This window comes from Notechis scutatus, chromosome 1 (assembly GCF_049901735.1).
Source record: "Notechis scutatus isolate UNSWTSFEM ecotype Mainland chromosome 1, rNotScu1.2, whole genome shotgun sequence".
Taxonomy (NCBI): Eukaryota; Metazoa; Chordata; class Lepidosauria; order Squamata; family Elapidae; genus Notechis; species Notechis scutatus.
Window position 1 is genome coordinate 167,065,406 of NC_142009.1, and position 13,294 is coordinate 167,078,699.

At 40.6% G+C, this 13,294-nt stretch overlaps 1 protein-coding gene across 10 annotated transcripts in view; it reads right to left on the reverse strand.

Annotated features, from left to right (window-relative positions):
• The window catches only part of UNC80 (unc-80 subunit of NALCN channel complex), a 191,045-nt gene that overhangs the window by 7,057 nt on the left and 170,694 nt on the right, over window positions 1–13,294 (reverse strand). For all 10 annotated transcript variants that reach the window (XM_087949612.1, XM_087949606.1, XM_087949587.1 and 7 more), the window contains 2 exons: window positions 7,362–7,573; window positions 5,988–6,056 (listed from right to left, as the gene is read on the reverse strand). In XM_087949612.1, the coding sequence (XP_087805738.1) occupies window positions 5,988–6,056; window positions 7,362–7,573 (281 nt within the window). The remainder of the gene's footprint in view (window positions 1–5,987; window positions 6,057–7,361; window positions 7,574–13,294) is intronic.

The following is a 13,294-nucleotide window of genomic DNA, read 5'->3' on the forward strand; positions in this document are numbered from 1 at the left end:
GAAATCAGTTTAGCTGAAACTCTTGCGGTTAAATTAACAATTAACATTAAGATTAAAAATACATATGGACTTCCGGTTTGCAGGGCTTCGGCGGCAGGCAGGAATTCGCGATCGTGCACGGTTTCTGCCTAGGCTCGCCGCTGGAGTGCCCCGAGCCAGCCGGCTTCGGGGCTAAGCCACCCTGTAGAGGTGGTGAAGACAGGGGGGATCCGGCAGGGTCGAGGGGAGCTGCACCTCTCCTCCTCAGCTGGCTAAACTCCCTTTTCCAAAAGCGGTAAGAGCGGCGGTCAGAAATGGCCGCCTCAAAGAAGCACTCATCCGGAAAAGAAAGTGCAGGAGGAAGTTAAGAAGTGAAAGTTTTGGCTGACCGGGATAAGAAGCAACAACTAAGGTATCCTGGAATTTAAATTTCAAAAAAGATACATCGCTCCCTAAGAAGATTCGGAAGCAGCGAATGAAAGTGAAAAGGGAAAGTTTTTTTTTTCACTCTCCTTCCTTACGTTGACAGCAGATGAATGAGAAATTGGAAAAACCCGCTTTGGCAATAGCAGGTAATTAAACTGGAAAATTAAATGCCAAGGGGACAATAAAGATTTCTGAACACTTAAAAAACTTTTTTTTTGCTGTAAGTGGGAAGGGAGAGGAAAAGAATAAGCGCAAGATTTGGCTGGAGGAGGCTGCTTGGAATTTAAAAGAATCTAAAGTTAAATCGTAACAAGACTTCTAAAAGATACATTTTAACTGGAACTTTGCAACTAAATTGTAACCCCAGGAAGAGAAAGTGAAAAAAGAAGAAAATGTTAAATGAAACAGCTTGTCTGTATTTGGATTGCTTGGTGACTTTGGGACTTTTGGAAATTATATTTGAATGATTAAAAACACTTGGGTGGTTGTTTAATTTTTTTTTTACAATGGCATCACTTGTGGATGAACTGAAAATGGAATTTAAAAAATATAAAGAAGAGGAACAAGAAGGGAAGGGCTCTTTTGGCTCCATTTTTCATTTCTTAGAAATGGCGATCTGTACTTATGAGAAACCACAAGAAACTGCGCAACAAGAAGATTGGGACAAAGAAGAAGCCATCTTTAATGAACAAGTAGAAAGGGGAAAGGGGGGAAAGAGAATGGAGAATTTAAGACCTAAAAAAACAACCCAAAAAGGGAAAAATAAGGTGAAAAATGGATATAATGTCAGAAAGCAACAGAAAAGAGGAATACAGAAGAGGGAAATGGAGTTGGAGAGACAAGGGGGTAAAAAGGGTAGAGTGAAGAAGCAAGGGAGGAAGGAAGGGAAGAGAAGCTACAAAGGTTTGGAACAAGATGTAAAGAAACAGGACTTATTTAGAGATAATGGGTAAAAATATAACTGAAAAAGAGATTCTGCAAAGGTACATAAGATTGTATTGTTATACTTGTATTAGAAATAATGTTAGAAAATTGGAACAACATATGATTATAATTCAGTGAAACTTTTTTGAATAAAAAAAATGAAATAAATGAGAGAATATACCTATTTGAAAAGTAATGTGTAAAATGTTTAAGATTTAAATGAATATTAATTTTAACGATAGAGTTCAATTGGTATGGATTGTTGTTTTTAATTATATTATATATTTATAATTTCTTCTTTTTTTAAAATATAGTCTGTAGCTTTAGAATGTACTAAGCAGAATCCGAATGAAAGTTATGTATTATATTAAGTGTTATAAATTTAGGGGAAAGATATAAAGGCGTCATACTCCAATCAGTGATTACAGGAGAAATTTTGTGTTAATGAGAAAAGATAATAGACAACTGGAAACAGGACAGACAAAGAATATAAGTATAATGATCTGAATTGAGATGAAATAAATAAAATAGAATTAAGAGAGTTAAAAGGGGGGAGAAGCTATATAGAAAATGTAGAATGGTAATAAGATATGGAATGGTATATAAAAGTGAGCATGAACTTGAATTTATGTCTGTACGAAGAGATGTAACCCAGGATCAAGCTGCTTTCAAAAAAAGATGTTTTATGTTTTCATGTTTTGTGTTTTGTTTGTTTATCTTTGAAAAATCAATAAAAATTTTGGGGGAAAAAAAAGATTAAAAATACATATATAATGTGCCAAGTTCATAACAGTAATTCTACAGAGTATTAGAACAGCCTCATCAATTTTTAGTTATCATTTTCCTTCCTTTAATCTGCATGCTTACAATTCATACCTGGAAAGGAAACAGGAGAATGGTGATGAGCATCTCAGATGAAGTTAAAGTCTCTTTCCTCTCTTCTCCTCCCCCCTCACCAAGACCCTGAGAATGAATCACTATGAAATAGCTGGATTTTCATAGATTTGTACTTCGCATCTTTCGTTATAAACACAATTATTGCTGTTGATTATTGCCATTCCAGACTAAAGAAAAATATGGGCTGATTAAAGTATAATCATTTGTTATATGCAAAATCCTATATTCTAATCAGAAAATGTGATATTGCCTGGAATCTCCTGGCTTTCTGGAAATTACTACAGCTTGGGAGTAACTTTTTTTTCTCCTGAAAATGAATCTGTTTGGAACAGGAATTGATTCAAGGGTTTCAAACATGGTCTGGCATTGGAGTACCACAACCATTCTTGTTCCAAACCAGGTTTCGCACACATCTGAGTGTATCTACATTATCCCAAAATTATAGTAATGGAATATGAACATTGCATATTCATTTAAAAGAAAATAGGCTCTCCTCCCTTTCTGCAATAATAGTGTTAGATATGATATGAAGAATTCTTTATTAGAAAAAGGGTATAGTGTGACAATAGTCACACTGTCAACAATAGAAAAAGCGATGTATTGTATGGGAGCTAGATGCTATATAATTATATTAATGATACAGAACAAATACACAGAAATGTTTAAAACATTTAGATGATCTCATACTTGTCCTATATTGAGAACTATGCTCTAACTTGGCATGAGTCTTGAACCCAGAGGACAAACCTTTTGGGATGCCATTTACTCAGTCTACAGATATTTAAACGTGCCCTGTCCTCAATTCAAAGTCCTCTATGGCAGGGGTCACCAACCTTTTGGACCTCAGGGACCACCAAACTCATAATTTCAAATCCCGTGGACCACTAATATGAATTTTGACTAACGGTGGCTTGCTGACGTTGGTGGGAAAGTCGGTCCCATATTCCAGAGCTGAAGTAGCCACAGGACTGGCCTGTGCACTGGCTGCCATGGATGAGCTGCTCCAGGATAACCAAAGGGCCAGTCTTGTGACTACTGCAACTCTGGAATATGGGACTGGCCCATGGTGGGATTGGAAATCTCCGCTGTAGGGGCTGGCACCTGTAATGTGCAAATTTGCGGGTGATGCAACATGCAAAAAACCGGTGCAGCCCTCACTGGCCAGGACAAGGTAATAGTGTTGTTACAGCAAGAGGGGGCTGGCGGCACAGGCAGGCTGAAGCGGCAATGGAGATGGCTGGAAAGTGCGGGAGTGCCACACTACTTGCATTTGTGCAGCACTCCTGCACCTTCCAGCTCGCCTTCCCTGGCCAGGACTCTTTCTCGATAGCCGCAGGCTGTAGGGATGGCCCAGGGCAGAAAAAGTACTGGCTGGTGGTGGTGGGAGGCAGTGGAGTGGGCAAGTCTGCGCTCACCATCCAGTTCAGAGACCAGGAATGGGGCGTTGGCGTCAGCGTCAGTTTTCTCATCCCTCTCGGCGCTCTGTTCTACTAAGGTTGGGGCGCAGTGCAACGGCCAGGCGCCCGGAGCCCCTTCCTCTTCCTCTGACCTGGGCTTGTTGCTGGTGGGTGGGTGCCTCCTCAGGAGATGCCCTTGCACCGTGGGGAGAGCCCAGCATGCATGTGCTCCAGGGAGAGGCTTCAAAGCCTGGAGGAAGGGACCCTTCTCTGCTTGGAAGTGGTGGGAGAAACCTGGAGCTTAGCCTTGGGGAGTCTTCTTGTGTGGTGGCTGAAGGGAGGGGGGGTGTTGCCTGGTTATTTGGAACCCGTCTTCCTCGGCACTCTTTTGGTCTGGGCATCCGACCTTCGCTGCCAGCTTGTTGTGGGACAGATGGGAACTCTGGTTTGGTTGAGCTGAGCTCCTTGGAAGCTCCAGAGTTAGCCTCGTTGCTGTTTGTGCAGGCGAGAGCTCAAGCTTTTCTGGGCTCAACTATTATCATATATGGTGGACTTGTAGGAAAGCCCAGGATTTTTGGCATAAAATTCAGAGTTGGTTAGAGGAAATGGGTGAAATCAAACTTGAATATAAACCAGAACTCTTTCTATTGGGAATTAACATAGAGAGGTACTATAAAGAAATGATGTATCTGATAATACACGTGGTTACAGCTGCAAGACTAGTCTATGCTCAAAAATGGAAACTTAGTTCCAGATGAAGCGGAAATAATTAAGAAGATATGGACATGCACAGAAATGGATAAACTAACATTGGAATTAAAAAATAAAGATGAGTCTGAATATTATAAAGTATGGGATAAATAAATTTTACCACTGGTTGGGAAAAAGAAAGGACTTAAAACTTAAACTAAAATGAGATAAGGATGTTAAGATAACAGATTAGGAGTATAAAGAATTGTTGATATAGATGTATATACTATGTAAATATGTATTTGTCATCCAAAATAGCTATGTATGACAATTAGGTGTGTCAGGATGATTACACCCTGTTCACTGTTTTTAAATATTTTCTTTTTGTTTAATAAAAATTTAAAAAAATGTTTTGTGTGTCAACAAGAGGGGATGTTTTATCATGTTTGGTGGATGTTAATAAAAAACTAGAAAATTGGATTCAAATGTATATACCTATTCAGAAAATTGTAAAGATAAATATACCATTGAAACTATAAGGTGGTGGGGGGATTGTTGGATAAACAATTATAAAAAATGGTGGAATATTGTTCTACATAAATAACTACAGTGAAATTATCATATGCATAAAAATGGAAATATTTGGGACTACCTAGCAAGATGACTAAATTAACTTTGATCAGAGATAAGACACTAGCTACATTCATACTAATTGGAAAATCCTTGTAGACTTTTTGTGTGAAACAGAAAAAAATGAATTTGTGATTTATAGTTTTGATGATTAGGAATTACACACTATAGAAAGAAGAGAGTTATATTGTAATCAGAGTAACAGGTAATTTATGATTGTACTTAAAACTGCTGAAAAGAAGATTTCTTTGTCTTTGTATCTTTCTTCTTTTCTATTCTTTTCTTTCACTTTCAGCTTTCTCTTTGATTTTTCTTTTTCTAGAATTATTTTTTCTTTTAAAAAAATATTTAATAAAAATATTATTTAAAAAAATACAAAGAACAGAATCCTTTATTAACTCACATTACTATTTCCCACTTCCCATTATTAAAATTATCTTCTCTTGTTTCCCTGACTTTCACTTCCCTGAAAGTGAAATACACTTTCTCCTGCCTTTCACCACTCTATTACTTGTTACCACAATCTTTTCGCTTTGCATAAAACCCTACCTGCCCCATATTTGTCACAGATATTTCTCACTGTTTCAACAACTTTTGCCACAAATGTCATTACCTCCAAAGCAGAATGTTATATTTTACATAAAATTTTCTTACAAAAAGTAAAATACTTTTAATAACATCAGAATTTAAAAGTGCATAAGAAATAAAGGTGTACCCTCTCCAATTTTGATTTGACATGCTTATCATTAATAGTCATTTAGCCTTCCAACAAATCCTTTATGGCAAAAAGCAAAAGAAGTTATTAGTCACTTTACAAAACAGATTTTAAAGACATGTAATTAAAAAACTATGCTATCATTTTATATAATATTAAGTGAGCTTCTTTATTAATAATGTTTGAATACTCTGTAAATTCCAACCTGTTCTGGGTTTTTTAAAAGTATTCCCGTTCACTTAGTACACATTTCTCATGTTTATGTATTTTTAAAAACTAGCTATCCTGGGAGATATATATTCAACTCCCCAGAGTCCACAATAACCTACCTCACAGGGCTGTTGGGCTGATAAGGTGGAGCCATGTATACTTCCTTGAGCTCCTGAAGAAAAGGTGAGCTATAAATATAATCAATCAGTCAGTCAATCAAGGCACATTCAACATTTAATACAAAATAATTCTATTTGAGTTTTCCCTTTTTTATTCCATATAAGAAAATGACTCCTTATATTTCAAAAGAAAGGAAATCTGCAGTATGGTAATGTTATGTCAGGTAAATATGAAATTTTGTTTTCATACATCTGCTTTGGTTATGCATAAACGCCAAATAACATTCAATACATGCAATAAGTTTATTATATCTGCATCAAAACAACATTCAGATTAGGTATTATTAAAATGCTTACAAATTAGTAAAATGATATTTACTTTCTATACTTTCCAGCATCATTTGTGCTGTTACTCAAAGAAAAAACACTTATCCAATTTGGGATAATTTAACCAGGAAGCACTGGGCTAGAACATGAGTTCTTGTACATTTTCAGCCTGATTCATTCTGCTCTAGATTCTCCTGGTTTGTTTCAGGAGCTCCTTTGCACTCTGAACTAGGAAAGGTTGCTCAGTTTTGTCCAAAACTGTTGTTTCTTTCTAGTCTAGCAGGCAAATCGTATTTTTGTGGAACTCCCATTACAGCCCAAGCAACATCGCAAGTACCTCTGGAAGCCAAGAATAGCTATCCCATTTGATGGACTAATTGAATAGACCCATCCTCCCTGCAGAGTTTAGTAACCCTGGATACAGCACAGAGTGATCTGATCATGACAGGAGACAGATTGCAACATCTCCAAACCTCAGCTCACATTACATTTATCCTGAATCAGATATCCTAGCTCTAGCATATGGTCTATTGCATAAGTTGGCCCTGGAAGATCAGGTACTGGTTCCATTGTCGTGGGAGCTATGAACTGCCAGGCCACCTCTGATTCCATTCCTATTAAAAACATGTTTAAAATCCACTGCTGATCCAGAATGAGATTGAATAACTGCTACCACTGAACAGCAGGGAGATCAGTACAGCAGCAGCACTTCCAATTTGAACCTAGTACCCAACTAATAAGGCTACACATACAGTTATTTGTGGTATAGAAACTCTAAACTGCCACCAGAGTTTCCCAGATGACAATTCAATTCCCATAAGTCCATAAGGCGACGGAATTGTGGGAACTGTAAGACAGAACATCCAGATAGCAATACGTTTGTCTATAGCTGGAATAAGAGATTAGAAAGATACACTGTGCTTAATACTATATGAGAAACCAAAGGCTAACATGTAAAGAAAAATATGGTACAAACTGTAGTTGCAACCATTAAAGGGCATATTCCATTGGAAATAGCAAGCATGCTTTTCTGCTTTATTAAATTACCTGGTGAGAAGAGATTTGACTATGGAGACCTGCCACAATAATAGTGGGTGATGACTTCACAACAGATTTATTGGTTGCTTGCTTGCTACCTTCTGCAGGGCTGATCCTTTTGCTGCACTGTAGCTGCTGGGCTGGAATAGGTGTAGGATCAGATTTTGAAGATGATGCTTCTGACTGAGCTTCAGTGAAGGTTACAGATCGTTTTTGATCCACTGCAAGTAATAAGCAGCAATAGATACACAAGGATCAAAAAAAGAATCTGAATATGTGTCATCATTATATTAACAAAAGTAGTTGCTAATCTTAAAAGGGAGCTCCTGAAACTACTACCTAAATAGATTTACATCAAACCTCCCATCCCAAATTGAAATTGATACCAGGAACTTCCTTGAAACTGAAATGTTCATTTAGTTAGAGGTTGCCATATTTTGGACCTTGGGGATTTCACAGAACTTTAAGGACCCCACCTGTTCACAGCAACAAGTCTCTATGTATCTTCCGCGTACAATTGCTTGAAGTCAGTGGTCTGGAAGGCCAGGGTACAGAATTACATACAACATTGCCTCTATCTGCTGCTGCTGCTGTGATTTCTATTATATTTATTTATGCATAATTGTGTCTATATTTAAAACTATTAGGGAAATATTTGTATGGCTGGAATCAGTGGTGGGATTCAAATAATTTAACAACCAGTTCACCCAGGGTCAGGTCATGGGATGCATTGCCCAACCCCGTCTTCCAGCTCTGCCGCACATGCGGGACAAGCATCCCACAACGGCCAACCTGACCCTGCGTGAACTGGTTGTTAAATTACGCCATCGCTCCCCGCTATCAAAATGGATCCTGGGCAATGGAGTGGCCATCACAAGGGAAGGAGAAAGGAGCAGGGAGAAGGAGGAGGGAAAGCAGCCTTCTCCTTTCCTTGTACTGGCCGCTCCATTGCCGATTTCTCCATTGAAGTGTAGCACCCAGGATCCATTTTAATAACCGGGGCGGGGTGGTGGTAACTGGCTCACCCGAACTAGTGCTGAATCCTACCACTGGATGGAATGCAATCTATGAACATAATTTATGAGAGGGAGGGAGGGAGGGAGGGAGAGAGAGAGAGAGAGAGAAAGAAAGAAAGAGAGAGAGAGAGAGAGACCGCAGAAATAGAAATACAATCAAAGAAACAAATAATCAGGGATAATCTGCTTGGTGTCAGCTGGTGCGCCATTCAAAATCCAAGAAAGAAATACTTAGACTCTTTTAATCAGAGAAAAGATATCTTTTACTGGAAATCAAGTGGTAGCAACAAAAGAATTCTGAATCTGAGAAAATGGGCACGTAAATCACACATACAAAGTAATGGCAACGTTCCCACCCCCAATAGTTCAATTGGCTCATCCAATTAAAAGTTGTGTAGATCATCATGTGGGCATCTCCAGGTGGTGATGAGGCTTCTGTCTGCTGACCTTGACAAAGTTTGATAAAGGGTTGGAGCTGCACATAGCATAGGATAGAAACCTAAGCAAGAATGTACCCCCCCCCCCCCCAGTTTATACAGTTCTGCTTTGTAACACTTCCAGCTCACTTCCCACAACCATTCCCCCCTCCTCCCCCCATTACTTATGACAGCTGAAAGATGCAAAGTAAAGGAAGAAAATCTTGAAGGCTGACATTTGGCCCTCCTAGAAAAGAGACGTTAGTCCTAAAAAAGATAAAAATAGAAGGTAATAGAAAATATACATGTAACAGCAACATACTAATTTTTTAGGGTTTATCAGGATATTTAGTACAAAATGCCTTGATAAGTGTAGGAGCTCTAACATCCTTCTCATTCACCCACTCAGCCTGGGAGGGAGGAAAATGTTTCCAAGCAACCAAATACTGGAGTCGACCCCTTCGTTTTCGAGAATCCAAAATTTCTTTAACTTCAAAATGTTGTTCACCTTCAATTAGCAATGGTACGGGGGATCAACCTGAGTTGGTCTCAAGTTGGAGGTATGTTCAGGTTTTAATAAACTAACGTGGAAAACAGGGTGGATCCGTCGAAGAGTTTTTGGTAATTTCAGTTGGACTGCCACAAGGTTCACAATTCGTTCAATTGAGAAAGGTCCAACATACTTAGGTACAAGCTTTTTTGACTTTTGTGTGGTCTGCAAATATCTGGTGGATAAAAAGACCTTGTCACCCACTTGATATGGTTTTTGTGGAGTTCTCTTTTTATCTGCAAATTTTTTATGAGCTTGATGAGCACCATCTAATGCTTTACAGGTAACCGGCCAGGTAAGCTGGAGCTGTGTTATCCATTCATCTAATGATTGAAGGTTAGGTTTCTCCTGTGGAAGCTTGGATATGGGTACAAAGTCTTGCCCCGAAGCCACTTTAAATGGAGTAAACCCAGTACTACTATGTACCAAATTATTATATGCCACCTCAGCGAATGGCAATAGGTCAGCCCAATTATCTTGCTGATAATTCCTATAACATCGAAGATATTGTTCCAATACCGAGTTAGTCCTCTCACAAGCCCCATTGGTTTGTAGGTGGTGGGCGAAGCTTAAGCCCTGGGCAGAGCCCAATAACTTCAGGAACTCCTTCCAAAAGTTTGAGGTAAACTGGACACCCCTGTCTGAGATTATGCATTCAGGAACCCCATGTAACCTGTAGATATGTAAAATAAACAGTTTAGCCAACGTTTTTGCAGATGGGATTTTCGGACAAGGTATGAAATGTACCTGTTTGGAAAACAAATCAGTTACTACCCAAATAACTGTATTCGCCCCACTTTCAGGTAATTCCACTATAAAATCCATAGAGATTTCCTTCCATGGAGCCGTTGGTCTAGCTACATTTTGTAGTAAGCCTGCTGGTTTACCAGGAGGCCGTTTGGCTGAGGCACAGATAGGACAACTAGCTACATAAGTCTCAATGTCCTTTTTCAAGGTAGGCCACTAAAATTGCCTTTTAACCAAGTGTAAGGTTTTCACGAATCCAAAATGACCAGCGGCTTTAGAGTCATGAGCTTGCTGTAATATTTAGTTTCTCAGCTTCGCTGGCACATATAATTTGGCCCCCACCCATACCAATCCATCTCTAACTGTACAGTTATTTGAGTGAGCAAGGAACCAATCATCAAGTTTTAGAGCATCTCTTAACTGTGCAGTCAAATCATTTGATAAATTAACCTCCTTCTTTTTCTGGGCTCTGGTAACCACTGGAGCTGCCAACTGTTTTGTTGGGACAATCGGTTGTACCACTTCTTGGCGAGCACTATTATATTGAGGTAATCTAGATAAAGCATCCGCCATGAAGTTCTTCTCCCCTGGAATGTACTTCAATAAAAAATTAAAGCGCTTAAAGTACTGCGCCCAGCGAACTTGCTTGGGAGACAGCTTCCTAGGTGTTTCCAAAGCTTCCAAATTTTTATGATCCATCCACATCTCAAATGAGTGTTTTGCCCCTTCTAAGAAATGCCTCCAAGTTAACAGAGCCCAACGAACTGCAAAAGCTTCTTTTTCCCAGATGGCCCATCTCCTTTCGGTTTCAGTTAGTTTACGGGAAGTCTATGCACATGGTTGCAGAGTCCCTGTCTCGTTTGCTTGTAGTAACACCGCCCCGACTGCTACGTCACTTGCATCGGCTTGGATTACAAAAGGAGCATCCATGTCCGGGTGCTTGAGTACTAGTTCAGCAGCAAACAGTCATTTCAGCTTCTCAAAAGCGGCTTGACATTCCATGGACCACTCCAGGGGTTTCCTTGGCTTCGGTTTTACCTCCCCTTTGGTTTTTAGGAGATTTGTGATAGGCATTGCAATCTTAGCAAAAGCAGGGATAAACTGACGGTAAAAATTAGCGAATCCCAAGAAACTTTGAAGTTGTTTTCTGGTGCGGGGAGAGCCCCATTCCAAAACGGCATGAATCTTCCCCGGATCCATTTCTATGCCATCATGTGAGATGCGATAACCTAAATAGTCAATTTTTTCCTGGTGGAATTCACACTTGGACAACTTTGCACACAGGTCAGCAGCTCGAAGTTTTTCCAGAACTGACCGCACTAGTTTCACATGTTCATCACGAGTCTCCGTGTAGATAAGAATATCATCAAGATAAACCAACACCCCTTTGTATAGATGTTCATGCAACACCTGATTGATCATTTGCATGAATACTGCAGGGGCCCCCTGTAGGCCAAATGGAAGAATGTTGAATTGGAAACAATCCATTGGGCAGTTAAAAGCAGTTTTCCATTCATCCCCTTCCTTAATTCGAACCTGGAAGTATGCTTCTCTCAAGTCGAGTTTTGTAAAAAATTTCCCTTTGGCCAAGTGGGCCAACATATCCTTCATCAAGGGGAGGGGGTACACGTTCTCCACTGAAATAGCATTCAGGTTTCTGTAGTCAACACATAAACTAAGGGAGCCATCTTTCTTTTCATGGAACAATACTGGGGCTACTACCCGGGGTCTAGCGGGTTGGATGAAACCACGTTCCAAATTCTTATCGATAAATGACCGCAACTCTTCTAGCTCCTAATGTGGGTACCCTTAATCTCACTGGAATGGTCATAGGGCCCTTATTTGGACTTACGAGTAAGTTGTCTTCCGATTCGGATTCACTCTCTTCAGAAGATGTTGGACTTCCCAGCTCCTCTCCTTTCGGAGGGGTGATCTCTACAACCTCCTCTGCTTTAAGCGCCGTTTCGCGAGGCTTTGCTGGGTTTTTTTCAGGTTTTCTTCCTCCTCCTGGCGCCCCCTTTGGTTCTAGCTTGGCACGGCAATCTGCAGCCCGGTGACCTTCCTTCCCACATCGGAAGCAAGCAGTAGTCTTGCGTTTTGCCGCCATTCCTCCCTTTTGAGGTTTTAAGGCTTCTCGAGGGCTGGTGGGGGAGGACTTGCTCCAACCAACCCCCCCCCATGTCTGTTTCGGGTCAGATCAATTTCCACCTCTGCTGCCAGCACGTACCACAGCTGCAGCTCACTGGGGTCTCTTCTGGCAATACAGCTTTGATATACATCTTCATTCAACCCATCTTTAAAAGCTTCTATCAGGGTTCCCTGGGACCAGCCTCGAATATGACACGCCAGCTCTCTAAATTCCTGGGTGTAGTCATCCACTGATCTCTGCCCCTGATTTATGGTCTTCATCCTAATTCTGGCCTTACGTTCAGCAAGTGGGTCTTCAAACCTGGCCCGCAGCGCAGTCATGAACAGGTCATAATTCATCAGCTGAGGGGCATTATCATTATGCAAAGTCACCATCCACTTTGCAGCTGTTTCCTCCAGAGCCCTGGTAACACATCTAACTTTGGCTGCTTCTGAGGAAAAATCCCCTCCATATTCCTCCATATGGCTCCAGACTTGTGCCAGGAAGAATCCTAACTCCTTGGGATCCCCTCCATATTTTACTTCCAACAGAGGCACCTTTGGAGTTCTACTTCTTCTGGCAATTACTCCTCCCGCTGGGGGCCCCTGGGCTGCTGCTGCCTGTTGCGCTAGCCCAGGTTGATTTATGGGGGTGGCTGCTCTGATTCTTCTGGCTGGGGCTGCCTCCCCCTCCTCTCCCTCATACCTTTGATCAGTTTGAGGTTCTCCGATAGCTTCATTTAGAAGATGCATGGCTTAAGTTAGTAAAAAATTCTTTCTTTTCTTCTCTTGCCATGGCTCCTCTCTTCCACACCGACGGGTAGTGGTCACTCCTGGAGAAGGCTTTTCCTCAGGATCCTTCCAACCGACTCCCAGGGACCATTTGGGTTTTACAGCTGGTTTTTCCCCAAGATTTAGTTCTGCTAACAAGTCGGCTTCCCCTGCTTCCTCTAGCAGCAGAGAATCTTGTCCTCCAGTTGCTCCCAGATCTTCTTGGTCACTGGCTGGATTTGACATTGTGTTCAGACCCCCTCGGAAGAAAATTTATTAATTCTCCGGGTGGGATGGTAATGTGGAGATTCAGAA